The 27,091-nt window shown below is 34.9% G+C and overlaps 3 protein-coding genes across 6 annotated transcripts in view; 2 read left to right on the top strand and 1 right to left on the bottom strand.

Moving 5' to 3' along the window:
* Positions 1 to 804: 804 nt before the first annotated feature.
* LOC148619974 (acetylcholine receptor subunit beta-type unc-29-like) lies at positions 805 to 4,206 on the top strand. Its single transcript, XM_088580443.1, has 2 exons — positions 805 to 1,424; positions 3,391 to 4,206. Exons 1-2 carry the CDS (start codon positions 897 to 899, stop codon positions 4,108 to 4,110), a joined length of 1,248 nt encoding a protein of 415 aa, XP_088436569.1. The 5' UTR covers positions 805 to 896; the 3' UTR covers positions 4,111 to 4,206.
* Positions 4,207 to 5,647: 1,441 nt separating this feature from the next.
* Positions 5,648 to 8,516, top strand: LOC148619973 (neuronal acetylcholine receptor subunit alpha-6-like). The gene is made up of 2 exons (XM_088580444.1): positions 5,648 to 6,319; positions 7,284 to 8,516. Exons 1-2 carry the CDS (start codon positions 5,792 to 5,794, stop codon positions 7,989 to 7,991), a joined length of 1,236 nt encoding a protein of 411 aa, XP_088436570.1. The 5' UTR covers positions 5,648 to 5,791; the 3' UTR covers positions 7,992 to 8,516.
* Positions 8,517 to 15,261: 6,745 nt separating this feature from the next.
* LOC148619972 (lethal(2) giant larvae protein homolog 1-like) overlaps positions 15,262 to 27,091 on the bottom strand; it is a 36,755-nt gene continuing 24,925 nt past the window's right edge. Inside the window, exons 20-26 of one of the 4 annotated variants that reach the window (XM_088580425.1) lie at positions 26,787 to 26,892; positions 26,213 to 26,333; positions 25,385 to 25,606; positions 24,083 to 24,220; positions 21,940 to 22,055; positions 20,572 to 20,633; positions 15,262 to 17,087 (exon numbers count right to left, since the gene is read on the bottom strand). In XM_088580425.1, the coding sequence (XP_088436551.1) occupies positions 16,953 to 17,087; positions 20,572 to 20,633; positions 21,940 to 22,055; positions 24,083 to 24,220; positions 25,385 to 25,606; positions 26,213 to 26,333; positions 26,787 to 26,892 (900 nt within the window). In that variant the 3' untranslated portion in view covers positions 15,262 to 16,952. The remainder of the gene's footprint in view (positions 17,088 to 20,571; positions 20,634 to 21,939; positions 22,056 to 24,082; positions 24,221 to 25,384; positions 25,607 to 26,212; positions 26,334 to 26,786; positions 26,893 to 27,091) is intronic. The other 3 variants (XM_088580428.1, XM_088580427.1, XM_088580429.1) reach the window with 3 other exon arrangements.

Genomic DNA, 27,091 nt, shown 5'->3' with positions numbered 1-27,091 from the left:
CAGCTATAAAGTCAGCCTCATAAGAGTGAAGGAATAGGTCAGCAAGTAAAGGAGCACAATTTGTTCCCATGGGAATGCCGACCGTTTGTTGAAAAACACGTCCACCACACTGGACAAATATGTTGTCGATTAAAAATTCCAGCATTTTGTAAACATCTTCCTCTGTATATTTGGAAGATGATTTGGAATTATTTCTTACAAAGTATGAGGAATCTCTACCAAGAACTATGTATTTGTATTTAGGTGTACCATCTTTTTTGGAAAAAACAACGTTGTATAATGTTTTTAAGTCGGGATTTTAAGTGAGTATGGGGAATAGAAGTATACAGTGTTGAAAAATCATAGGTTTTAATGCTATTATATTCAGATTCTAGTCTTGAACTAATTGTCTCCAAAAGATCTTTCGATTTTTTCAGGATCCACATTGAATTAATACCACTACGGGAGTAACAAGTGTTGTGGTAGGACTGCAGACCCTCTTTGACAGTTGTGAATATAGAAGTTAAACGTTTTGAAAGAGGTTTGGTGGTACATTTTGCAGATTTGCGGCCCAAGGAAAATGAAATTGTTGTGCTTCAGGCTATTGTTGTGTTAGTTTTCAAAGAATACACAAAATTGGCATTTTTTCGGAGAGGGTCAAATAGCTGGAACACCTAGAAACTCAAATGTAATGTACGGCTACAAAAATCGGTTTAATTTTTAAAGACCGAAAGTGTGACTCAATTGAGATATTTAAACTCCCATTTGTCATTCAAAGAGCATATCAAACGTTCTTTGTTTTTATTTAATAGTCCGTATGTTTAATTTGGAATAGATTTACAATACCATAATTATGAAAACTGGTTCCATAAACTAACACATAAAGAAGTATTTTCTGTGTGTGTGTATTTATTGTGATGGTGACTATTGTACTCATCTGCTTGAGTATCGTTTTCTTTAGTTCGTGCCATGGTGGAAATCAAAATACAGATTTTATTTCATTCCTCAATGGCACCGAATACACTACGTACAATAAGAAAATTTTCCCAAGAACCGCCCAAAGTGATCAAGTAGTTGTATCGATGAAATACTCCCTCATCGCTATCAATAAAATGGACGGAACGGAGGGACAAATTCAATTGGTGGGATTCTTTGATGCCTCATGGACAAACGATCACTTGAAAAGTTGGACCGCAGATATAAACGAAATGGTTATCGCACAGGATAACTTCTGGTTGCCGCCGATAACACTCCATAACACGGTCGAGACGCTGAAGACGTTCGGGGATAGGAGTAACAAACTTCGGATCAACAAAGACGGGACTCACAAATGGAAAATAGGATTGGTATCGGCTACTTCTTGTGTTGTGAAAATGTCTCATTACCCATTCGACAAACACACATGCAGTTTACAGTTCACACCGTGGGGGTACCAAGAGGATCAGGTAAATATAATCACATCCTGTCAGTAGCTGTCATTATTTGAACGCCTATCTGTTGGTGAGGATACTATGGTATACGGCTTTCTTGTCTGTCCATTTATCAGACCCTCACGTTAAACAACTGTTTTACAATCGATTTTACACATTTTTTCGGTCTGAGTAGTTCTGAGAAATCCTCGCCAATCATTGCTTTCTGATTGTATGGTCCAGAGCTAACGTGTAAGAGACTTTAACACGGAAGTGGACGGACTATCATGTTCTTTAGTGCTGTTCTTTGTTTACAAATATTATTGATGTTCTTGTTTATGGTTTATCTTGTTTTATCCCGCCAGTATGTGTACGAATGTAACAAGAGGCTGTAGAGAGCCTGAATCGCTCATCTGGTCAAAAGTAGTCTTTTTAGCTTTCTAAAGCTGGACTCTTGACCCTACTATACTATTCTCAGAAGAATCTTTTAATCAAGAGAGAGGATCTTAGTTATTAACCGGTTTAAATTTTATAGAATAAATCTTTCAAAGTCAATACCGTTTGTCATAAAAGGTATAGATGCAATTAATTTGGCTAACATCCTCTATCACAAAAAGTATATAACGAACAAACTTCCCACGTATTTCAAAGACAAATCAATATCGATTATTTCATATTCCTATACTTCACCTAATGCATTCAAAAATAAATTTTCAATCATAAAAGGCTATTGCAGGACCTCGTGATTAAGAACTTCAAGGCTAAACTACCCAACTGATCTTGCAAAAAACTCACTATTCAAATACAGTCCTTCGGGTCACGTCACTAAGAGAGATTTAAACATCATAGAAAACGAATCTCTCCGTAAGGTCCTTTCTTAAGGTCCAAAATACCGTGAACCATGCGACTTTTTATGAGCAGCTTGGTGGGTGTTTCTCGAAAAGCAGAGGAAGAATACCATACCGGTACAGCTAGTCCATGCTTCCAGTTGTTCATTTACTTTTGCTGCTTTGTACGTATAATTTTTTCTTATTTTATGTTCCTTGTTGTGTTTTTCTGTTTTCCATGTCTGGTCTTTGTCCCTGGATTACATTCTTTGATTACCACTGGAATCATGGTTCCCTTGATTACGATTTCACTCTTCAAGGGCAGTAACTTTCACATCGATCAACAGATCTTCATGAACATTTTGGCATAGGTCCGTCTCACTATGCTGATCAATCGTTTGGCTAAACCCATTGGTTTTCGAGTTATTTCCATAAATCCATAAATGTTTAGTAATGGTGGCCATGTTTTTCATCAGATCAAAAATCTCCACACACAGATTGTTAAGAATATTTTAACAAACATTCATTTCATATTTGGTTACAATCCATTTTACTGGTAGTCTCAGAGGAGAAGATTCTCAAAGTTGGAAATATGAAATTCGGGAAAAATCCTTTTCAGGACTAATAACTCATTCAGCTATCAACTATCTTTCTGAAAATTTTGGCATAGGTCCATCATATCTTGCTGACAATTTTACCATTTTGCCAGATTTTAGCTAAACCCATCTGTGTTTGAGTTATATTTGCAAAATTCTGCAATTTGACCCCTAAGGTTTATTTTTGGTAACGGCGGCCATGTTTTTTCGTCAGATCAAAGACATAGATAGTAAAAAAATATCCGAAGGGACAATCAAAGTTTAGTTACAATCGTCCAGTATTTTCAGAGACGATACTTGAAAAAGTTGGACGACGACGACGAGGACGACAACGGACACATTAATTTTGTAGTGATGGCAATAGCTCACATGGCTTTTCGGGCCAGGTGAACTAAAGATGACACACGTGATAGTACTTGCTTTGCTTTGTCTTGACTTTATGATATTTTGTCGTATGATAGTACCATTTCGTTGTATGATAGTACTAGAGTTCATAAAATTTTCTCCAAACTTTTATTCCTCTGTAAATCAACAAACACCTCTTACAACAAATTAATCTAAACTTTTGTTTCGTTCCAGCTGAAATTGGAAAATTCGACTGCTGATATAGATTTGAAATTTTTTACCGAGAATGTTCAGTGGTTCATCGAAGACACGTCGGTCCAGCAGAACACAATCAATGGTGCATCATATCTAACATACAGTTTAACAGTAACTAGGCGACCCGGAAACACTTTAATAAATTATGCACTTCCAGTTTTAGTGTTGAGTATTTTAAGCAGTTTAGCTTATATGATGCCAGCAGAGTCGGGAGAAAGAATTTCCTTTTCGGTTGTTGCTTTCATGTCACTTGTCATCTACATTACAACGATTGCGGACAACATCCCTCGGTCTTCGTACCCTATTACTATTTTCAGTTTATTTTTAACATTAATGTTGGTAATGAATGCGTTATTGATTGCCATGGCGGCCTTGACCTTGAGGGTCTACTCGCAAGAAGAGGCAACGGAAATTCCTGTATGGATAAAACATGTTGGGTTTTTCCTAAAATGTCAAAATGGGAAGAAATGCTGCAAAAGGAAAAAGATAAAACGCTCTGATTCTGACGGAATGTTTGAGGACGAATCTGACGACGACGACGACGACGAAAGTACTATGGAAGAAAACCTTGATTGGGATGAAATGGAATGGAGAGATATCGGAAATATATTGGATTGGACATTTTTTATTCTGTTTATTTTGACAACATTACTTATCGCCATTTTCTTTTACGTACCCTTGGCACTAGCGAATTCGTGAAAAAAAAGTTAACTTTCTTCGCTAATTCTCGACAAAAACGCGATAGAAGGGATGTGTGTTTATTGTTAAAAGCTCTGAATAAAATAATTATTTTGATTTGCTGGAACATCTACAGTTGGTGATTGCATGATTACACCCTCTCGTCTGTCCCCTAAATAAGAAACAAAATTTAACATCCTTATATAAACACCCTTTATGTGTGATACAAATAAGCATCAAGAAAATGTCCAACTTTGTTTGTGGGGTTTAACGTCCGAGCAGCAATATTTCAGCTATATTCAGACGATGAACATGAAATTGATGATAAAATGAACATGAAATGATAAATGGAAAAAGGGGTGGGACACAAGGAGAATGGGGTCGACAAATTTTGATTGCCACTGGAAATAGGGAGAGGTGGGTAGGGTCGGGCAATTTAGCCTCCTGTGGCGGAGCCCTATGGTTCCTACTACGGGAGAATACCACAGTAGGGTTCTTTAACGTGCGAGGAACGTGGCATCTTTCCCAACACGGTGCACCACTATGGTTTGCGGTCAGGTTTTCCGTATTATAGCCTGACAACCCCAGCATGTAAAGCGCCAGGGGTACCCCATTCCACCACCTAGGGCACACATCCCAGTCGCTCTGTAGGCAGAGCGCGCTAGCCCCCGGCTAGGGTTCTGAACACTATTTAGTCGCCTTTTACGACAAGCTTAGCGCTGTTGCAGGCCTATTCTTTTAACACCCGGACCTGCACGGGGCCCAACTTTAAGTAAAAAGACACCAAATGAAGTACAATTTCCATAAAAGAATATCGTACACCCTTCATATTAATATTCCTGAGTTTACCTCGGTTTTTGGCGGGGTTCATTTCGTGTTATTCACTTTTCTGTGTGTATTTTTATTATTTGTGTAGTGCGACTCGTTTATTGTCCTTTTGATGTTATGCCATTGCTCTGTTCACGCGCCTCTCCCTTTTTCTAATACATATGTTCAGCTACTTCTTCATATTCATTAAATAATATTCTATTTCAACTTCATGATTTCATAAAATCGTCAATCAATATTATGGTGAGGTCACTCTGGTCCTAAACCAAACCAATATTCAATATGACATTTATTTTCGTACTTCACATTGGCAAAAACAATCAATGCAAATCGTGATTCCTTTTGTAAATGGGGTGATTGCAGGTCTTGCTTTTGATGACTGACTTTGCATGTTATTAAGCAGATTACGCAGACACACCAGATATTTTGTGTTACCATTTAGTAGCGCATACCGTGATTTGTTAAAATAAGGTTCAGTGAACATAAATTATGTGCTATATCACTTCATCTTCGACAATTAACGTTTAAAGCTAATTAACAAAAACAAAAAGAATTATATATTAAATCCGTGCATTAGATGTAAAAGATTAATTTGCAACAATGCACGTACTAAGTTGTGCAATTGTTTCGAGAACTCTTTGACCATCTAAAACCACATTTTTCATATAGATGACATGTTTTATACAGCAACATATGACTTATCTTTTTTGTAATATCGTTAGAAATAAATCTACGTCACGGTACCAAACTCTGGGTTTAGTGCGTTATTATGGAATAGTGTGTCCGTTATTTAAATCGCAATGTAATTTATATTTTTATTAGGATTTTGCTATGAAGTTTATAATTTAATTTACCTAAAGGAAAAGAGGTAAATATGAAGGTGTTATTATTGTTGTTCTTAAGCCTTCTTATTATATACGTGTCATCACAGACTGCTGAGCAGTTTAAGAACTTTTTGAGCAGTAACACTTACACAAGTTATAACAAAAAAATATTTCCGAAGGTCAGACAGACCGAGAAACTTTATGTATCTTTGAAATTTTACCTAATCGCCATTACTAGCTTCGATGAGATTGCGGGACAGTTGCAGCTTGTCGGATACATAGATGTCTCTTGGAGCAATGAGCTACTGACATGGACAACGGCAACAAACCCGATTACGGAGTTATTGCTTCCACAGGACAATTTCTGGAAGCCGTCGCTTGTTTTGTCCAACTCAGTAGAGTCCTTAGAAGAGCTTGGGCATAGCAGTTACAAGATGAGGGTTAAAAACACAGGCGAGCATACGTGGACCGTTGGAGTAGTTTCTAGAACTGGATGCCCTGTCGATGTTTCGTTCTATCCTTTCGACAACCAGACCTGCGAGGTGAAATTCACTCCATGGGGTTACTATGACAACCAGGTAATTTCAATAATATCTAGCGTGTGTTTTTCAAACCTTTATTTCTCTTTCATAAACGCTACAATATAAGTTGTTTGGTATCTTTCGCTGATAGCAAATTTTCGCATTATTCCGGTAGCCATTGATTTGCGACAATGTTTTCTTATAGCGTCATGATAGAAAAGTCTTTATCTCGAAAATCTCGCTAAAGCTTTCACTGATTTTATCCATAACTCGGGTGCAATACAACACAATTTATCAAACGTCTCAGAATGTGACGACTCTATTCGCTACACTGCTCCATCGGATCAAATTGATACAGGAAAGATATGTAAACATATAGAAAGGTCTGAAAAATTCCGCTGTGACATCTATGGCAACACCGCCTGCACAAAGTCCAGCGCCCTAGACCACTATATTTTATATAGCCTAGCTGGCCGAGGGCATTGGACTCTGTGCATGCGATGTTGCCATAGATGTCACAGCGGTACGAGTTCGAGTCCCGCGGAGGGAACGAGCAAAAATTTGCATCGCAAATTTGACAGTTCTAACATCGTTGGGAAGTTTTCAGACCTTTATATATATGTATATATATACAACAGCGATGGTGTTCAAATTTAGTATGGCGCTGCTGTTTTGCCAACTCATAAAATTGCAAGCCTTTTGTTTTGATGCATGAAATTTAACACATCACTTTCGTAATAATAAGTTACGTCAAGTTATATAGAAGCGTACTTGGTAATAGGTTTTTTGAAAGTCTATGCATCGGTGCCAGCTAGCCCTCTTTTTTAAAAAATAGACAAGCTTTTGTGATTTTTGATCGACTAAATTCGGTATTTTATCTTACTTTAACCATTTTTTTATGTAAGAAATACCGTGGTTTTTAGCAGTGTGATTACTCCGCGATGATAGCTTATTTGAAAAAAAAAACTAATACAAAGTAAACTCGCACCTGCAAACACTTCTATTTAGCCGTTGTTTTCAGGTGACATTGGAGAGTGTTGAAACAGAAATCGATACCCAACACTTCCAGACAAATGTCGAATGGGAACTGACTAGTACATCAGTGATCAACGAGACATTTAACAGTGCTTCCTACCTGACATATACCCTGAACATCAAACGACGTCCAGGTTACTTTCTCATCAATATGGTTATACCCATTGTAATTCTGGGTCTTCTGAACGGTTTAGTTTTCTTGCTGCCGGCAGACTCAGGTGAAAGAGTTGGCTATGCTGTCACGGCCTTCCTGACATTTGCAGTGTTCTTGACGATGGTTTCGGAGAACTTGCCTCCCGCTTCACAGCCGATGTCTCTGCTTTGTTACTTTCTGACGCTCATGCTGGTCATGAGTGCTCTTTCGACTGTAATTACAATAATGACTTTACGTGTATATCACCAAAATGAATCGACAAAGATTCCAAAATGGATAAAGCACATTACTTCCCTTCTAACATGCCGAAAATGCAAGAAATGGCGTGGGGATAAAGCGATACCGGAAGTAGAACCAGATCCAATGGAAGATCCAGAAATCGACGAACCACCTAAATTAAATTATGACTATGATCTTGATGATATCCAATGGAAGACGGTCGGAGGAGTCCTCGATGCTTTCTTTTTCATCTTGTTTATTATTGGTACTATTGTTGTTGCCATATTTTTCCTCATTCCATTAGCTACGGCGGCTACGTAGATGTACTGAAGGAAAAACGCGGATTTACAACCTAGCCTACTTTTCGATGCCTTGTCACATAATTTTAAAAGAAATGAGTGCGTGAGCACCGTAAATGAATGCCACGTATTTGCAGGAGTACGTTAAAGCTTTTTAGCCTGCATCTTTCGTACATAACCAAATAGCAGTCTAAATGTTGTACAGACTATTTTCAAACTGTTGACATATCAATTCTCTATATGTACAGATTTTCGCTATTATTGCGGTGGACAAATATGCGCGATAGATAGGTATCCCCGAAATTTATATTTTAACCATATGGAACCTTTATTTATTTTCAAAACTGCGAATATCAATCTTACGAACATGTTCGTTTGACAAAATCCGCGAAAATTAATACGAGTACAGGACGTTTTTGTTGTTGTTTTCATCGATAAAGTCGGTTTTGTTTTGTACTTTTGAACAGTTTGTCTGGATAATTGTACGGTCATCTTTTTGTTAAAATAACATTTTCGGTGAATCAATAAATTATTGTTTAAATGCTTACATTTTGAATAGATAGATTGAAAACGAAACTAATAGGAGTAAAATCAGAACTAACTGAGGTAAAAAGAAAAGTCAGGGACAAAATAAAGAAAACAGAATGAGACTGAGAAAGAATCAGTTACAGAGCATAGAAACATAAAACTAACTAGCAACACAGTATGAACCGGAAACTTTAAGAATGAAGATGTGCTGCGAAAGTATTACTACTGAAAAATTTATATCAGAAAAATGCACTGTTAGAAAGAACAAATCAGCCGTCGGCATGAAAAATACAGAGAAAAGAGCAAACACCCTAGCCCAAATATCACTAAGTTAGAATATTACAAGTAATAATATACAAGACGTGGCTAACACGAAAAAAATGAATCTCATCTACATGGCATGCCTTCTAAACCTTAAACATTAGGAAAGGGAACAGATATATTGAAACGCAACAAATGCTCCATCATACAATAACCTTTATAAAAATAGAAAATACTAACCAAAAGGTCTTCAAGTAGTGTATACATACCAAAATAAACTAAAAAGTCAAATAACGACACGAAAAAACATTAATGACCAACATTTCCTGACGCGCAGAAATATCACATCCCGTCTATAAACACGAGCCGCTCTCTAAACGGGTAAACCCAGAATGCAAATGCGCGTTCGTGTCGATAACACGAAAGGATGGATCCAGGATTTTAGGTTAGGGAACAGAAAAAAGAATAAAAAGTGGAGCGAAGCGAAACCAGATAAATTTTTGGGAGTAGAATTTGTGAAAAATCAAGCTTTAATAATGTTTTTTATCTTGTTTTAGGGGGTGTATGCTGGTTCCGTCCCAAAGAATCCGCGCCAGTCAAAACTGTATCTTTTAAAAAATTTTTGGTGTTTTTTTAAAGCAAGTTGTCAATGTTGTACAAATAACTTCGCGATTGTCCTTGAATACCATAGTTTATTTTATGCCACAAGAGAATGTTTAAAATTTCGCTATCTCCTTCGCACACCAGACGTGCATTTACCGGTAAATAATAAGCTGCATTTAAGTTCAAGAACTTAGTTATACACTTTTATAAAAAATGATTCTTGGAAATATTTTTCTATTTTTCTATTCAATCTAGCTATACGAAAAATGTAACAAAACTAAAAGAAAAGCAATACAGCTTGCACATATAGAAGTGACAACAACTCAAATGCTAGTACTAGAAGCAAAACAAGACATTCAAGCAAAACATAACGTAACAAACAAAAAGAAAGAAAGAAAGAAACAATCGTTATGGCAGAATCTAAAAACAAAAGTTTCATATTTCATAACAATTTGGTTCTAAGGTACAAAATGTACTAATGTACCTATTTTGTATTTCCATTTAAAGCTACTAAAACTCGTGTCGTAATCATGACAGCAAGTCGTAGACGTGATAGCGTGACGATATCATGATGGAGCATTATCATATGTACTATATTTTCGGGTTAATGTCTTTTTTACAGAACCCAAAACAATTCCCAGCTCCCCCATCTTCACTTTGTGTTTTCCTTTGTCGTCTCTTAGAAAGTCTGCAGCTGTTTAAGTTTCTCGTTAAGTCTTTCCTGATCGTTTAGATTCTGCGCCACGTCCAGCGCATTGTCATAGCAACAATTTCCTTGAACTTTATCAACTTCCGGTACTTTCCAAACGCCATTCTCTGTCCGTCTAAATTTGCGATGATCTCTTTTCTTTGAAAGTCGTACTAACCTCAACTGATACAGTTTGTAACTTCTTTTGGTAAGTTCCTTCAGTTTTTCTTCAAATTTCGCCGATCTTTTTAATCTCAGAACTGTCCTTTCCTCCACTGATTTAACAAGATTTTTTAATTCTTCGTCGTCCGCATTTTCGCCGGTCTTGTAAAGATCCTCAGTTGAATCCGACGTGACTGACATTTGGTAAAACGAAATAACACAAATTTGTGAAGCAGTAGTATATAAGTTGTAGGTCTGGATTATTAATTAAAATATGTGTTTCCTAATTAATTTCCAGTGCATTAAGTTTTACTTTCGTATTTATTCATATGGTTGGTCAAACTAAAGAGAAATCTTAACTTTTGGTTCACTATGTACATTGTGAATGTTCACAGTGGAATATTTAAATTTAAAACTGAAAAGAGTTAGGTGACCCTAAAATATGTATAAAATTCAATTTATAAATTGAATGCTAAGCGACAATCGGAGCTACTCGGTCTATGTGTAACGAGAAGTGCCGAGAGGGACCTTGATTCTTATAGCACGTTGTTTTTAGTTGCATATGCAAAGAATGATAACTTTGGCTTGGATGAGAAGAAAGACTTCAAATTATCGTTGCAAAAACTCAAAGTTGATCAATTAGTCAACATTAAATAGTGTTAGTAGCACATAGTTTTAAGGAATAAACCAGTTGATTTCGGCTATAGGTTATGACCTAGAGATTTTGGAAAGAGGGTATAGGCTAATATTTATTCATTTTTACAAAAAATTTTAGCGACTTAAATGAAATTTTCCGATCAGGGAGGTTTCAACCTCAGGAAACCCCGACTCCGTCACTGGATCTTTAGGGGAATATCGCCTTTGGAAAAATTAAGGAAGATCAAAAACCAAAAGTAAGCAATACGGTCCCTTTTGCAAAACCTCTGAATCGATCCGCCACAGTTACACTGGTGTGTGTATGGCAACCTCCAGATACACGCCAAATAAAATCCTAAACGAATTTTAAAGCATTTGAAATTGTCTTCGAAGCTTTCTTGAACTCCCTATTTTCTAACGGAGCAGTTAGTGAATTCAATATTTTTGATTTTTCACTTTGAAATGAACCCCCGAAAGAACTCCGTCTCTTGACTTTTGATGATTTCACGGATAACTTTCTGTTACCTCCTTTTGTCGTGTTTAAAGAGTTCCTCCTCTCTGGTGCCATCATTTTTGCCATCATATTTCCACCGGAAGTGAGCGAATTGCGCCTCATTAAAGGCATGTTGCTAGTAGGAATGTCTCCAATTGTTAGTGAATTACGTCTTTCAGAAAGTATTCTGTTGACCAGGGGACTGGTTGAAGTAATTGACTTTCGTCTCTCTAAAATCGTTCTATTTTCGGTAGTTCCACTAAAAGTTAGAGAGTTTCGCCTCCCTAAACGGTTGCTGCTTGTATTCGCCTCAATTGAATTAATTGAATCGCGTCTTTCTGAATAATTGCTATGTTTAGGAGTTAAGCCAGATGTAAAGGAATAACTCATCCATGGTTGCATGTTGTCTGGCAAATTTCCTCCAGTAGTAAGTGAGTTTCGCCTCTCTACATTATTCCTTAATGTGCCATTATTGATGAGAGAATTTCGCCTTTCAAAATTTTTCACAATCGCTCCACCGGAAGTCAGCGAGTTTCGCCTATCTGAAGACATTTGTGTAGGAGCTCCTGCAGATTTGAGTAAATTTTGCTTACCTGAATTAATTTGATTTTTCTGTGGTCCACTCGGAGTAAGCGAACTTCGTCTTTCAGGAGGCTTCTGGGACCCCCAAGGGCCACCAGGAGTTAGTGAGCTACGTCTCTCCAGGTGAGCTTCATTCGTCTGGTTCATAGTCCTGTTTTGAGTTGATGTTACGAATGACTGTCTTTGTTTTGAGCTTGGTGTTTTATTCTCTTTGTCAAATTGTTTCTGGTTATTTTGTAAATTTCCAATCACTTTACCCAGTCTGTTCTGGTCGTCTGGATTTTTTGTGACACCTATTGCGGGTGTGTTCTGTATTTCAATTTCAGGACTTGCGGGACGTATATCTTCAGCATTTGTTTCCTCGTCCATTTCCTTGCATTGTCTTTCACGGAGATATCTTTCCTTCTCCTCTTGAATTGATTTTTGGACCTCATCTTTGATGCCTTTTAAATCTACATTAACGCCATAATCTGCAAGTCTGTCGAGTCTTTGTGCGTCCAGTTTATTTCGCCTATCGCTAAGTTCTTGTAGTTTTACGCGAACGGCCATCGACCGCCGTTGTTGCAATAAAGTTTTTTCTTCTACTGTCCGAACGAGTTCGTTTATTTCATCACTTGTACTTTCTTCTGTGTGTAACAGTTCATATGTTACAATCGAAGACATTGTTGGACAACTTGGAACAGAATTAGAATTCAACAGCTCACACAAAGTAATAATGCAGTAATTTGAACTTTCTCAGTGCTAAACTAGCAGCCATTAAGTAGTCATTCTGTCACGTTGACCAATGCTGAATCCGTTGAATGTCACTGTTTTAATAAATTCGAATACGCACACATAAAACATGTTGGTCTTATAGCTACCAATATTCAAATATCCAGTGGTGTTTATGTTATTCACAGTTTACAGTAAGTAATATGTAATTAATCTTTTGAACTTGGGTGCACTAAATTCTGTTTTGGAATTTAAAACAAGTTGAGCTGCAGATTATTATATGCTATTTTTGGACTTTCTCTTGCTTTATATAGTGAAGACACAAAGCTGTAAAATAATATTTACTTAAAGTTAGTTCTCTTTTGTTCAATGTATTTATTCCCGTTCAACTATTCAGTATAAGAACACGGTCTTGGATGCACAAAGAGCAGTATTTTTAGGCTTACTTAGCACGAGTCTGTATTAGTAAATCAGATCCCCCGATTTTAAGTCTAGTGTTAAAATGAGCTAAAGAAAGTAATCCTTATAATAAATCCTGCCAGAAAATTAGAAATGGCTCTACTTATAATCTCCTTGATAAGACGTCTGGGCTATAACCTAATCTGATATTAAAGATAAACTTTTGATCCCCATTTATTTTGATTAAACAGGAGAGTCCATTCAATCGGTCAAATTACGCCGACTTTCTAAAATGAGACCTATGCATTGAAAAATCTGTTGATTTTAAAACGAAAAATATTCGTTACTAGTTGTCAATCCTAAAGTAGAGTCAATCAGATGTAGTAGAATTTTCAAATAATCATACAAGTATTAATCTCATTTAATTCATTGGTTAAGCGGATCTGCATAATTGCTGCTAGACTATTATCGGGTTATACTTACTTGCAATATAAAGGAGCAGGACATGCTTACCCTTTAGGAGCACCTGATGTTTATCCCAGTTTTTTGTGGGATTTTATTGCTAGTGCTTTGTTTTCAAGTCGATAATATTTCCTGCACTCGTAATTTCAGTACTTAATATTTGCATATGATTTGCATAAATATGTAAGTATACGCCACGTAATGCTGCAGATCATCGCCGTGTTTACCGCCACAGCGTCATAGTTCTAGCTTCATACGAAATAAAAATGTACCTCTTAAGTATAATATACCTGTGTTTCTTGCTTGTATGAGAACGGGAAATTTATATGAAATAATCGGTTAGCTTTGAAAATTACCCAGTTTCGATTCAGGCACTGAGGGTCGTTACAAGACTATATAGGTCATATACATTAGCACGCCCTTTTATCTATGAATATTCATTGCCAGCTGTTTAATCTGGTTCCTCAACTGTTCCCTGGTCAATATCATAAGCGACCCAAAGATCGCTACAGCGTATCTTTTTCAAAACATATCATACACATGTCTATGCGTGTTTTTTGCTTGTATTAGAAAGGAAAGTTAACATTAAAAGATAAAATGATCGGTTAGCATTATTTAATATAACCCAGTTTCCGATTCAAACACAGGCGTTCGTTACAATTGATTATATAAAGGTCATATATATTATCAAGACACCAATATCTATATATAGCAATTGCTAGTTGGTTTAATCTTGTTCCGCATGATTGAAAACATTCGGGTCATAACGGTTACGAAAGAGTACGCAATAATATCAAGGGAACCAAGATTTTCGCGGAAGTCACCCGATTTTAGAGCATATCACATTATTACCATTTCGGATGCTGAAAATAAGCCAAAATCATTGACAGTGAATATTTGACGATTAGCGACTTTGAAGACTTCCGTGAATTTGTACAAGAGATCATCTGACAGGCAGATTTTTTCTCAGTAGAAATAGGTATACCACTATTGACATTTCTACTTTACTTGCTTGCTTCTCTGGTGTATCACCATTTTCTCACCTGTCCCTGTTATTCAAAATTTGAAATGATGTAATGTTAAATTTCAAAGTCAATAGACCATGATTGCAGGGGTATATTCATGACTTAACCCTACCGTTGCTCCCAGTCGGAGCCCTAGTCGCTTATTTACTTTTGTTTCTGTGTAGTTATTTTAGATATTTCATGTTCATTGCTGTGTTTGCCTATGTCCTTGGAACATTAGACCAGTTGATACTTGATGATAATCTGCATTTTTCACCATATACTAGGGAATTGATCCATATAATTCTGAAATTTCTACATCAGTACTATAGAGATATCTATATCTGTAATGGTTTGCAGTCATGATTCGTAAAAAATACAGAGAACACTGTGTAAGTAAACACTTCTCGAATATATTCTTTTAATTTCCGCTAGAATCTTGGTTCCCTTTCTTATTCCTTTATTAGCAGATACGAAGTTTCACGTAGTGATACTAATACAACTGATCTAGCATCAATCGCTCATGTTAAACTGACCGAATCAGAAAACATCAAAATATGGAACTGTAATGATGCTATCTACATACCAAATAAGACTGACCAAGCCCAAGTGGTTCATGTTAAACAGATCTTATCAGGTGACTGAATTTAAAAACCTTAATGTCGTTTTTGACACCATAAATGCAATACCTTAGTCTCACCTTTCATGACAGGCGACACAAAGATATATCACTTCATCTTAGTCATGAAAAAGAACAAAAAGATTAAATTTATACATTTTATTGGTAGATGTTTCTATACAAAGAAAGAACTTAATATTCAGAAACATCAGAATAGCTTATGATCTATGATAAATGAAATTGAAGAAGTATTAGACAATTCTTTGGTAAAGTTTTTTTTAACTACAATACTAAAAAAGCAAATGTTTCATAAATCTTTATTTAAGTTAATTAGTTCAAGAGAGAAAAAAAGAAGAAATAATTCCAAATTTTTGTACTTCTTTTTATGTCTTAAAATAGGAAACCATTTAAAATATACATGAATCAAAGAGTCTAAAGTTTTCCTAAAGCTACTTAACTAAACAATTTTAAAAATTCAAAAAATATATATTTTTTTCAGCAATCGTTTAACAAAAAACAACCATGTTAGGCACTAAAATGTAATTCAACATAACGCCATCGAAAGCTCGCTTAAAATGCATAGAGAAAAAAAAACTATCTTAAGCTTATTTAAAAAAATAAAAATCTGCATCACATGAATTTGTTTAAAAATATTTAATTAGTTAAAATGTTAGTCAAATCAAATACAACCTTATTCTGCACTAATACAAGACATCATTCATACAGAAATAATACACTTCAAGGGTGAAGATAAACACAGCAGGACAATTTAATAAATTTTAACATTTCTATATGCCTACATTTTCTTTATGCATCTGTTCCTTTAACTTCAATACAATGAACAGGTATTATTTGAAATGCGTAATATAAAGTAGCACAATTGGAGTAAGTATAAAATTTATTATTGTGCATAATTTTTATATCTTATGTAAATATTTTGGTTAACATTACTTAAAGTGGATTATATGTCTTTTCAAGGTGCTTGAACTCAAAAATAACAAACTGCCCAAAAGCAGAAATCACAAAAAAGGGTATTGTGGGTGAAAACTTGTACATACTGTCAAAATCCCTGGCCAATGGAGTCGAATAGCATAGCATTTCCAGTAAGTGTATTAGCATTTTCAGCAGTGATTATCTTATTAATACCCACCTCAATCGTATTACATTGTTATGTAAAATGATCACATTAAATAAAGAAAACATTTCTATGAAATATTACAAGATTGCACTAGTCTCATAAAATAATACAAAGTGTATGGGGTCAAATACTAGGACATCAACCACAACCATTATAAAAACCCATTCCCATAAAATTCACCTACTGAAACAAAAATTGAATATTTCAATACCATTCTACATATTATGCAATACTTGGAAGACATTGGTAATTGGTCCAAGCAAAACTTTAGTACTGAACAAAAAATAAGCCATAGATTTCTTTTTCCATATCATATACAATGTTTGAGAGAAGTTTAATCTATAAATAGTAACTACAGCAGTTTCTTGTTCTGAAAATAGCAATGCTATTTGTTACTATTTTGTCTAAAAGGGGTAATCCCATTGACAACTTAACACTCGCACATGATTTAGAAAAAAAACCTTCAAAAGTCTAATTTGCAATCAAACAATACATCCAAAACAAAAGAATTGCATACTGAACACCTTAAAATTTCCATTGGAATGCCTACAAAATAAATCACATTGTAAAATTGTCCTTTGACAAACAACAAACAAGAAACTTGAAGCTGAAGCACAATTGAATTAATTGGTCTCTATTTCTGGATACACAACCGTCAGAACTAGTGCCATACCAGGGCCCAGAGCCCTGTTTGTATCTAACTGACAGCCGGAGTCTCGTTAGAAATCACTTGCTCTGTCTCCTGAAGTTTCTCCTTGGCAAGAGCTGTGTCATCTTCTGTTATTGTCAATTCCACTATTTTATCGTGCACTTGTTTAACATCAGTTGTTACCTGTGGACAAATAAATAAATGTTTCCCCTTAAAAATATTTAATAAACAGAGTAGTGGAATTTATCTAAATATATTTTAATGCACAACATAAATAGAAAAAAATTAGGACATGTTAGTACTATTTTCTCCTGTATGCTTCAGCTACATGTAGCATAATTATTTAAATTTCAGAAAATACATGTATCTGTATGCATTCATGCAGTTTGGTTCTTGCAATTTCAAGAAAAACTGAGTTCATCTCCATCAACAAAAATCTAATTCAGTTTAAAATGTTGTGATTATGACCTTGTCTTTATGAAACAAAGCTACTGGAATTTACAGTACTGAGTAAATATCATTTTAAAATCACAGAACTTAATGTAATGAGTAGGCTCTTTAAATCACCATCCAACACCAGGTGGAAGAGTGACACAATATCCTTAAATAATCACCTTAGATATTGTTTCTTATATTCAAGACATCATTAAAATTCGCAAGGAATAAAAATTAAAATGCAGTTGCAAATTCCAAGGAAGATTACAAAAGAACTTTCTTTGACACCAGAAAAAAATTCTGTAACATCAATGTAAGATACTTCATTTTTGGACAAAAATTCTCATTCCCTACCACTTCAGATGTTGATTGGAGAAATTGTTTCTTTGATGTGATATTACTATATAAATCATAGAAGCAGAATCTTTCACTGCAAGCAGTTGATTATCTCATATTTGTACTTGTGTATTACTGTGGTTTCATTTTTATTCTTGAAGTACTTTTTACCATGGTTTTGGTGATAAGGAACCATATATCTGATAATTAAATGAACAATTATCTCCACAGATGAAAGTCAGCTTAAAAATGTTGAATCTCTGCATTGTTTATGTGTAATGGGTGAAGAAGTAATAAAGCACAGTTGATGTCCTGTCACCCCTAATTGTTTAATTGAACAGTCAAATGACCAATCAATTGGTTTCATTAGTGCTAAATGGCTTTTGTGCTACTACAGTAGATTCCGCTTAATTGCATAGCCTATTTGCCAGTAAAAATTATGCAAATAACCGGGCTATTCTTATAACCGAAAATTACGATTTTACCGGAAGTGTGAGTTCAGGTAAGACGATGATACTGTGGATCAACCAGGGATATCACTGTCCAACATTTCTGATCTGGTATTATATTGTTATAGACCTTCACATTGTATTGTTCTTTTATCAATAAATAATAATATATATTGTGTTTATCTTGTTTATTGACCTTCTTTACGTCGTGTGTATTTATAAGTAAAACCATGTGTTTCTCATCTATAAATAGTCAAGTAATGGAAATGGTTTTGTGCAGGAGAAAACTATGCTAATAACCGAAATATGCAATAAAGCGATATGCGATTAAGTGGAGTCGACTGTATACGCCAGTGTTAACCAGAGTAATGTTTATTATTCTCAGCTTTTCCATCTTTCCGACAAAAACAGCTGTTGTAAAAGTGGCATTTAGTAAACTCTTATCAACTCAATTCAACACTGTCGTAGCAATGTTTCCTGCATTTTTCATTTAAACAAATTTGACTTACAATCAGTGAAATGAAAACTTGGGATGTATTAGATATGTACTTCCCATACCAGTTAATCTACTGAATGTTCAAAGAGGGTGATCTCTCTCTCTAGCTTTTCTAAGAGGGAAACATAGCATGAAAATCTTTTTTTACCAAAAAAAAAAAAGAAAAAAAAAAAAAGGAGAAAATATTGTTAAAATCCAAGTCCCTGCAAAAAGATAAGACAAACATATAAAAATCTATCTTATCAAAATTACAGTACTTAGTACACCAAAAGGATTGGTTGTTATTATAAACATTGTATTTATTTTATTTTAATAAGCCATTTAGAACATAATGTGTGCAATATTTAATACTTCTGCAAAGACAGAGGTTTTGAGGGGAGAAATTTGTGAGAGGGAGATTTGTGTCTCCCATCTGGGAGACTCAAATCAAACAGGGATTGACATAAGAAGCAGGAGTCTCCCTCCTAAAGAGAGGGGATTAACAGGTATAAATTCCATTCGTCACTAAATTTATTTCTGTCTCAAATGTCAGTATTGTGAAACACTGCAATAAACTAACAAATTTATTTTTTTTATATATCTTTTTTAAATCTCCCACAAAATGAGTTGGCTTAGTAATAATTCTATGTCTATTTAAAAATAAAAATAAAATAGTAACCCACAAACCAGAAAATTAAGTATCCAACGAAATATTCTTCTTCCTACAACCATGAAATTTATACCAATAACTAGAAGCCCTGTTTGTCACAGGAGCCCCCACGTCATTTGTTAGCAGTGATTTTTTGAAGTGTAAATCAAATGTGTCTGCAAGACACTAATGATGCCCCTGCTTGCTAGATTTACCAAATTAACAACATGTTAATTTTTGTATGAAGACATGGTCTGCAGATTCAGAAAGGTTATGTACTGTTGGTTGATGTAGTAAATGTTTGGCATGTTAGGCTAAGCACTGCAAAAATACTTGCAATGAGAAACAGAGGACTGATGGACAGACTGACAGGAGGAGATAGCCGGACAAGCCATATAGCCCTATTTCTGATGAAAATGACTGTCACAAACTTCCGTAATATTTCACAAAAATCAAAATCCTTTGGCCCTGCACCCCTTCATCACATGTAAAAATATCCTCTAAAATATTTTAGATGTAGTTCAAAAATTGTACAAGGAGATTTTGGACAAGCCATGATCATGTGTAATCGAGATGGACGGACGAATGGAAGGACAAGGGTAAATTAATATGCCCCCGACTGTTTGTCGTGGGGCATAAAAACTGGAAATAGTGTCAGCTAACTCACAAATAGAATACCCCCAGCTTCAAATGAAGTTAAATAAATAACCATTAGATTCAGTTATTTCCCTTTGGAGTCCTCTGCCAGTAATAACTAAACTCCTTCATGCTCATCTACATGATACCAAACCTTCCTATAAAATATCGTAAATATGCCTTGATTGGTTAAGGAGGAGTTGGAATGTGGACAGACAGACGAAGACAGAAAGGGTGACTCTTATATACCCCCAAACTCTGTTTGCAGGGTGTACAAAAAATGAAACCACATAACTTAAAAATTTTAAGTTTTTTTTTAGTGGAATTTCATAATTAAGTTCTCAAGAATATAGAAATAAAATAATCAACTGCTTAAAAAGTAAGAACCTGCATTCATTCACCTGGTCAGATGATGGATGATTGACAGTTATTGCCATTCTTCAAAATGAAATTGAACAAATCCACTGAGAATGGGATTGTTGTCATTTCAAATGCACTATTTAAAGGCAGCTTAAAAGTTAAAGCCTAATAAAGATTGTAAAACAAAAACACCATTAACACAAAAAAATAGCAAATCAAACAAATGAAACTTAGCAAACTAAGCATTTGAGAGCATTGTGAGTTCAAAGGTCATGTTAAATGAACTACCACCAGAATTTTTTTGTTTTATTGTCTCTCTCTTCTCACCTGGGTTGTGGTCGTTACAATCGGCTGTGTTGATTTCGTATCATCATCGACATTGACAGTTTCTGTTGGGACAACATAAATAAATATAAAATGATATGAGCATAATAGTTGCTGGGCTTAGCATTGCACGTATAAAACATTTAAAAAATTTCCAACCTCTTGTTATAAAGCCATGCTCCCAAGCTCTAAAATCAGTAAATGAGTATGATATAAATAAATGGTCTCTTGAGTATTTTCACATGCAATCTAAGGTGCTTCTTCTATCATTTAATGACTAAGACCTGAATAGTAAATGCGTGTTTGAAATTATGAATAGAAAGGTGAGATATTGTGCACGACATTCAACATAAAATTCGACACATATGAATAAATAGGGTGCGAAATATTCATGCTATTTATAGAATAGTTCATTCAAATGAAATACAGTGAAACCTGTCTAAACCAAACCCTGAATAATCTGGAAATCTGTCCAAACTGAACCCTGGATAATCCGGAAACCTGTCTCAACCAGACACTTTTTAAAATAATTTAACAACTTCTTCTCAGTGTAAATGTTTTCAAACCAAATTAGACTGAAATTTAAGGAGGTAGACCAAGGGTAAGGGGCATAACTTATGAAATCAGTGATATGTTTGCATCATACTCAATTTCACCAAAGCCTCTCAGGCTTTTGTTTGAAGCAGAATAAAATGAATCCAAGTTAATTTAATGCTTACATAAAATTGATGTAAAATGCTGAATACAAACGTTCCAATGATTCTTAAAGGTTGTGTCCCTTACCCTAGGTCTACCTCCTTAATCAACCAATCCAAACAAATTCTACAATCAAAAAAGGCAGTGTTCTAAGATTCCACTATTTATGTCACCAGGGGCGAGCGCAATTTTTGCAAGGGAAAGTTATTTATCAAGCTCCCTTTCACTTTGACAAGATGAAAACTTGAATTTTTATAAGGATTAAAGTGTTAAATCAATATATCAAAACATTTAGTTAGGCCTTGCATTTCCTTTCAGTTTGGAAATCAAACTTCAAGTGTGGGAAAGTTTATCTTCACTTAAAGTTTTCCCATTGGAACCCTAAAATTTTGAAAAATCCAAGAACACGGAAGGTTAAGACAGGTATCACTGTAATTAAAAGGTCACTAAATGGGTGTCTTTAATTGTTTGAAATAATTTCAATTATCACAGAATTTTAAGAACAGATGAATAAGGTAGCTACAGATCCAAATCCCATGATGCATTATTAAACAATCGAATAAAACACCACACACAAAAAATAGAAATTTTCCACATGACACAGTAAAATAGCCAGAACAACCATGAGAAAAACAAGGACACTTAAAGAAAACGAGGACATTTACAGATACTAACCAGGTCCATCACCACCAGCTGTTACCGTGTGAGTGACGGTCTCTTCAGTTGTAGTAATGGTCGTGGTCTCACTTGATGTGATCACGGTTGATGATTCCACTACAGATTCTTGCAAACTGAAATCAACATTCATAGTGTCATAAATGATGTTCTGAAAAAATGGTGAAAAAAACTTTGTTTAATATCCATTCTTTGAAATTCCTGTAAAAATTTGGTTGAAAACTGATGTAGTTTTTACACCAAGTTGTAGCATTTACCCCATGGAAGTACCAACTGCTCCTGCACAGAAAATTAGCACAAAAAGGTCTATTTAACCAATCAAATTGTTTAAACTCAAAAGAACAGAGGAAAATCTTTAATAGATGTTTCAAGAAACCTGAAAAAACGACAAAATCATAGCAAAAATAAATTCCAATTTGAGTCAAAATAATACTGGGATGTCTGAACATTCAAATGATTTTTTAAAACATTATGATGTAATGATGAGGCTCATAATAATGAAATTGTATACCACAAAAAGTTTTGTGAACAATCTGAAAAAAAGATGGTACAAAATTATATTTTAAGACAACACAAATACAGCACTATAAACCCATCACCAATGCAAAGCTATAAACATTGCAGAAGCAAATGAATCACAAAACTGTGCATGTTAGTATCATCAACACCAAAGCATCAGATTTTTTAAACATTGAAAGCTGTGGTTTGATTTTTCCAGTTTATCATGCCAGGGCTGATTTTGGACTCAAGTGTTCTCCCCAAGCCTGTAGCACAGTACTTCACAGTGCTATGATTTCTTAGCACTGTGCTTTAGTAATTAATTTTAGTTCAAATGCACTATGAGCACTATGCTATAATTTTGGAGGAAGGCCAAAAGAGCTGTGCTATGTCAGTAAGCAAGGTGCCATTCAAAAATTATGGAAAACACTGAATTTTTTGGTTACTTGTAATAAAGTTGGAGGAATTTACAAACTGGTTCCATGACAGTCTGGTAAATGAATTGTTTAATTTTTTCACATACTTTTATTAGAGCGTGTTTCCTGCCTTGAAAATTCATTGGAACAATTAAAATTGAGAAATATAGCCGTTTACATTTGTACTCAATGGAAAATATTGGATACGTCACACCGCGATAGTCAAATGACAGTATTTTTTGCACATACTTAAGCGAGTACTTTTAAAATCTGTCAATTAATTATCAAGATCAGAGGAATGTAATAATCACGGGATCATAAAATAAGATGATCTTTCCCTTAATAACTAATTTCTTGAAACAAGGAAATCTAAAATTGAAGTTTAAATTCTCCCAAGCATTGTGTAATATTATTAAACAAAGCAACTTGTTTTTACGATTTTACTGTAAAATTCAAACCAATCGTGGAATTCAAAAAAAAATCCAACAATGCCAAGTTAATTAGAAAATAGTAAATAAATTAGTACAGAACGACTGATGAAAGCAGGCGTCATTCTAAAAGCACTACCCAAGACAGTTAGCATGCAAAAGAGAAGCTCCAAAACCAAGTGTTACCAAGGTTACCAGAAACAGAAACTAGTTAGTCACATGGTGAGTATCACAAGACTACATGTAAATTAGATGGGGTTCAACAAGTGCACATGGTTTCAGAAGGATATCAAAAGGTCGAAGTTCAAACTTCAAGGGTCATCTTGAGTGTAAAATAAAAACAAATAATTTCATACACTAGTTTTGTGAATATATCTAATTCAAGATATGACCATTTTTCAGATGGATAGTAATTTTTGTTCATTTTAGAAATTTAGAATGTGTCTTAATTCATAGTTAAATGTTAACATCTTCAAACAAGACCAAAGAAATTATGTCAGAAATTAAATTAATTTTATACTTTCTTTCAATAGAATCACTATGAATAGGTATGGCCAAGTTTGTGGAACATCTTCAAAATTGACTTTAACAAGCCAGTTATATAAATAGGGCAAAAATAGGGACAACTGGCATTATGCACCTGAAGGCACAAGAAGGATTAAGTAATTAAGTATATGTATATAGAACCAAAATCTTTAGCCATTTAGTAAGTACAAAAATTTACTCTAAATTAACATCCTTCTGAAACTTCAAAACAAAACGAAAAGGATCAGAGCCAACGTAACATGTTGGGATACTAACACTTGAACACTGTCTTGTGTTACATCACCATCAGGGATGGTAGAATTGGCTTGTGAATCATTCAACTGTGATTCATTCAATGCTTCCACAATATCTCCACTATTATAACGATCTTCAGGGGTTAGGCGACGCTCTTCGCTGTTAACATAAATTACAAGTACATTTCTTGAATATAACTGATTGATTATGTTTTAACATCAAATGGCAGATACGCATTTCAGAATATGAACTATTGACAAATTGTACAGACCCTGCTTTGTAATAGTTTGACACTCAGAGATGGATTTTTTTTTGTGCTAGTACACAGAAGCTACAGCCCACTGGTAGGCACGTCACCCCACTTGGACACATTATTCTGACTACAAACCAGCCAGTCGTCACACTATCCCCGTATATACCATGTACTTGGCAGGAATGCAGTGACCACCAATTTAAAGTCTTTTGTGTGACTTGGCTGGGGATTGAACCAACACAGCCTGCTACACTTCAGGCAAACACATTACCCTGAAACCAGCAAGGTCTCTTTAATATTAAGTCTATAAAGGAGGTAGACCTAGGGTAAGGGACACAATTCTTAAAAATCATTGGAACTTTTGTATTCAGCATTTTCCATCAATCTCATGTAAGCATCAAAGTAACTTGGACTCATTTCATTCTGTTTCAAAGGAAAGCTTGAAAGGCTTTGATGAAATTGAATATGACACGAACATATCACTGATTTCTAGGAGTTGTGTCCCTTATCCTAGGTCTACCTCCTTAAAGAATGATTCCATTTGTCCTGGTTATAATTAATCATTCAAGAAATCAACTTCTTAAATTAGATAAAATAGTAATACCCTTTTCATACTTTGAAAGAATGAGACAAACTCAAAAATGCTATTTCATAGCAGTGTTTTAGAGATAGACAATGTCTGATATCACTGGTCTCTGAACTATGTTATCAAAATCAAAGGGGGATTACTTCAGTTTTATAATTCATCCTATTCTAACAGTCACATTTGTAAGCATTTTATTACAATGAAAACTATTCTTTTAAGCCAATGTAAATGAAATTTTAAAAAGGAAGTCACTGCAATGCAGTACCTGCAAGATAAAATTCTCTTGTTCAACTTAGTAATGTGAAATTTAATGATCTTCTTTATACATGATTTTTCCATGGATGAAAATGAAGTGCTTTCCTATCTACACACAGATATATTTATGCACTACAAAAAATATATTCTTAAGACTCTTGATTATTAATTGTGAAATATTGTCAATGATATGAGAATGACAAGAGGACAGTGCATTGTGACAACTCACTCTTTTTTATCCTCAGCCTCCCCATCCTTAGGAGCATCAACAACAACCTCAGGTGTTGGTTCCGGTTCTGGCTCAGGCTCAGGTCTCATGCCCTCCTTTAGTTCTACGGTACAGCAGGGTTCGGTACTATTACGTGATGAAAGTGTGACACGTGAAAACTCAGATGAAGACAAAAGGTAGAATCCTTGGCCATGACGTGTGAAGATGAATGATGAAATGCCACTGAAACAGAATAAAATACATAAATAAGATTAATAGATAAATAGTTTAAATTAAAAGACATTTTAACAGAGAATAAACAATTTTCAACTTCCACTAAAGCAAATACATAGAAGAGTAGATAATCAGTTCATCAATTAACAAGAAACAATAATCAGTTTGACCAAAAATCAGCTGGTGGGTTATCTCAGACAAAGAACTTACAGTGCAAGTGTACACCAGGGAGAGGAGGAGAGGGCAAACTTACTGGCCAAAGATTGGTAATGTGTGGAGACCTTATGTGTCAGAAGGCACACAGCCGACGAAGTAAGAAAGTAAATCAATTACTGATATTTGGAAACCAAACACTAGGATGAACCTGCAATCTTGATCTGATGGGTCAAGCAATTGTCCAGTTTGGTAAAGAATGGATCAAGGAAAAATTACATGAAGAAAAACACTCAAACAGCACTATTACATGGTTCCAATCTTTGGGGCCATGTTGACTTATTTGCTTATATTTAGTATTTCATTTTCAATTTTAAGAGAAATCTGATGGATGGACACCTCCAGACCAATTCCTAGATACATCTATAACCAATGTCTTAAAATGAACGATTTTAAACTTACGTGATATCTTCTCTTTTCAAAGCTGATGCTACTAACTGCTGCCTAAGTGAACTTACAGAATAAATACTCAAATCTCCTAGATTAGTTAAAACAGCTATGTCAAATTCATTGTAGTTTTCATCTGAAAATGTAAACGAACAGACTGTCAAATTGACAGCAAGCTGGATTATCCTGCTTAGTCCAGTTTTCACTATAAATAGGTCAGTAACTCAAAAACTATAATAGTGAAAACCGTAAACAGTCAGTGCAGACCTTCATATATATATTCCTAGCACAACATACCACAATTTGAAAAGATTCTGACAAAGACTGTTTAAAGTATGGCATAGACAAATTTTGGCAGCTGGTCCTATCCTCCTGGACATCACCAAATTAATGACCACTTATTTCTTCGGGAAAATCAGGTTTATGACAGTATTTACCATAAAAACATAGTGATAATACTAATGTAGATAACATAAAATGACTACAGTTTCTACATAAATATTTCCTCGATCTATCGCCAAAATTTGGCCTGGTGCCAAAGGTTGTGATATATCGAGGCTGCACTGTATACACTATCAGTAAAACTTACCACTTTTACTTCTAAAATTAATAAATGCTACTTTTCTAATTCTAGATCCATCTAAAGCAGTGACTTTGTACTTCCACTTAGCCTTCAAATGTGGTAATGTAAATACCTGAAAATGTAAGCAGTAGAAAATATCACAATACATTACAAGTCAACATAACATCTGTCCTGGTAAGTTCTCTAAGGCAATTACAGGCTGAGGTTTCTAGCACAATCAACTTTAGTCTCTAAGGCAATTACAGGCTGAGGTTTCTAGCACAGTCAACTTTAGTAGTGATAAATTTTTTTTTTCATGAGAAAAGGTAAAA

Source organism: Perna viridis, chromosome 4 (assembly GCF_037379345.1).
Source record: "Perna viridis isolate PV_CMFRI_1.1 ecotype Kerala chromosome 4, ASM3737934v1, whole genome shotgun sequence".
Classification (NCBI taxonomy): domain Eukaryota; kingdom Metazoa; phylum Mollusca; class Bivalvia; order Mytilida; family Mytilidae; genus Perna; species Perna viridis.
This window is presented reverse-complemented; position numbering and strand designations above follow the sequence as displayed.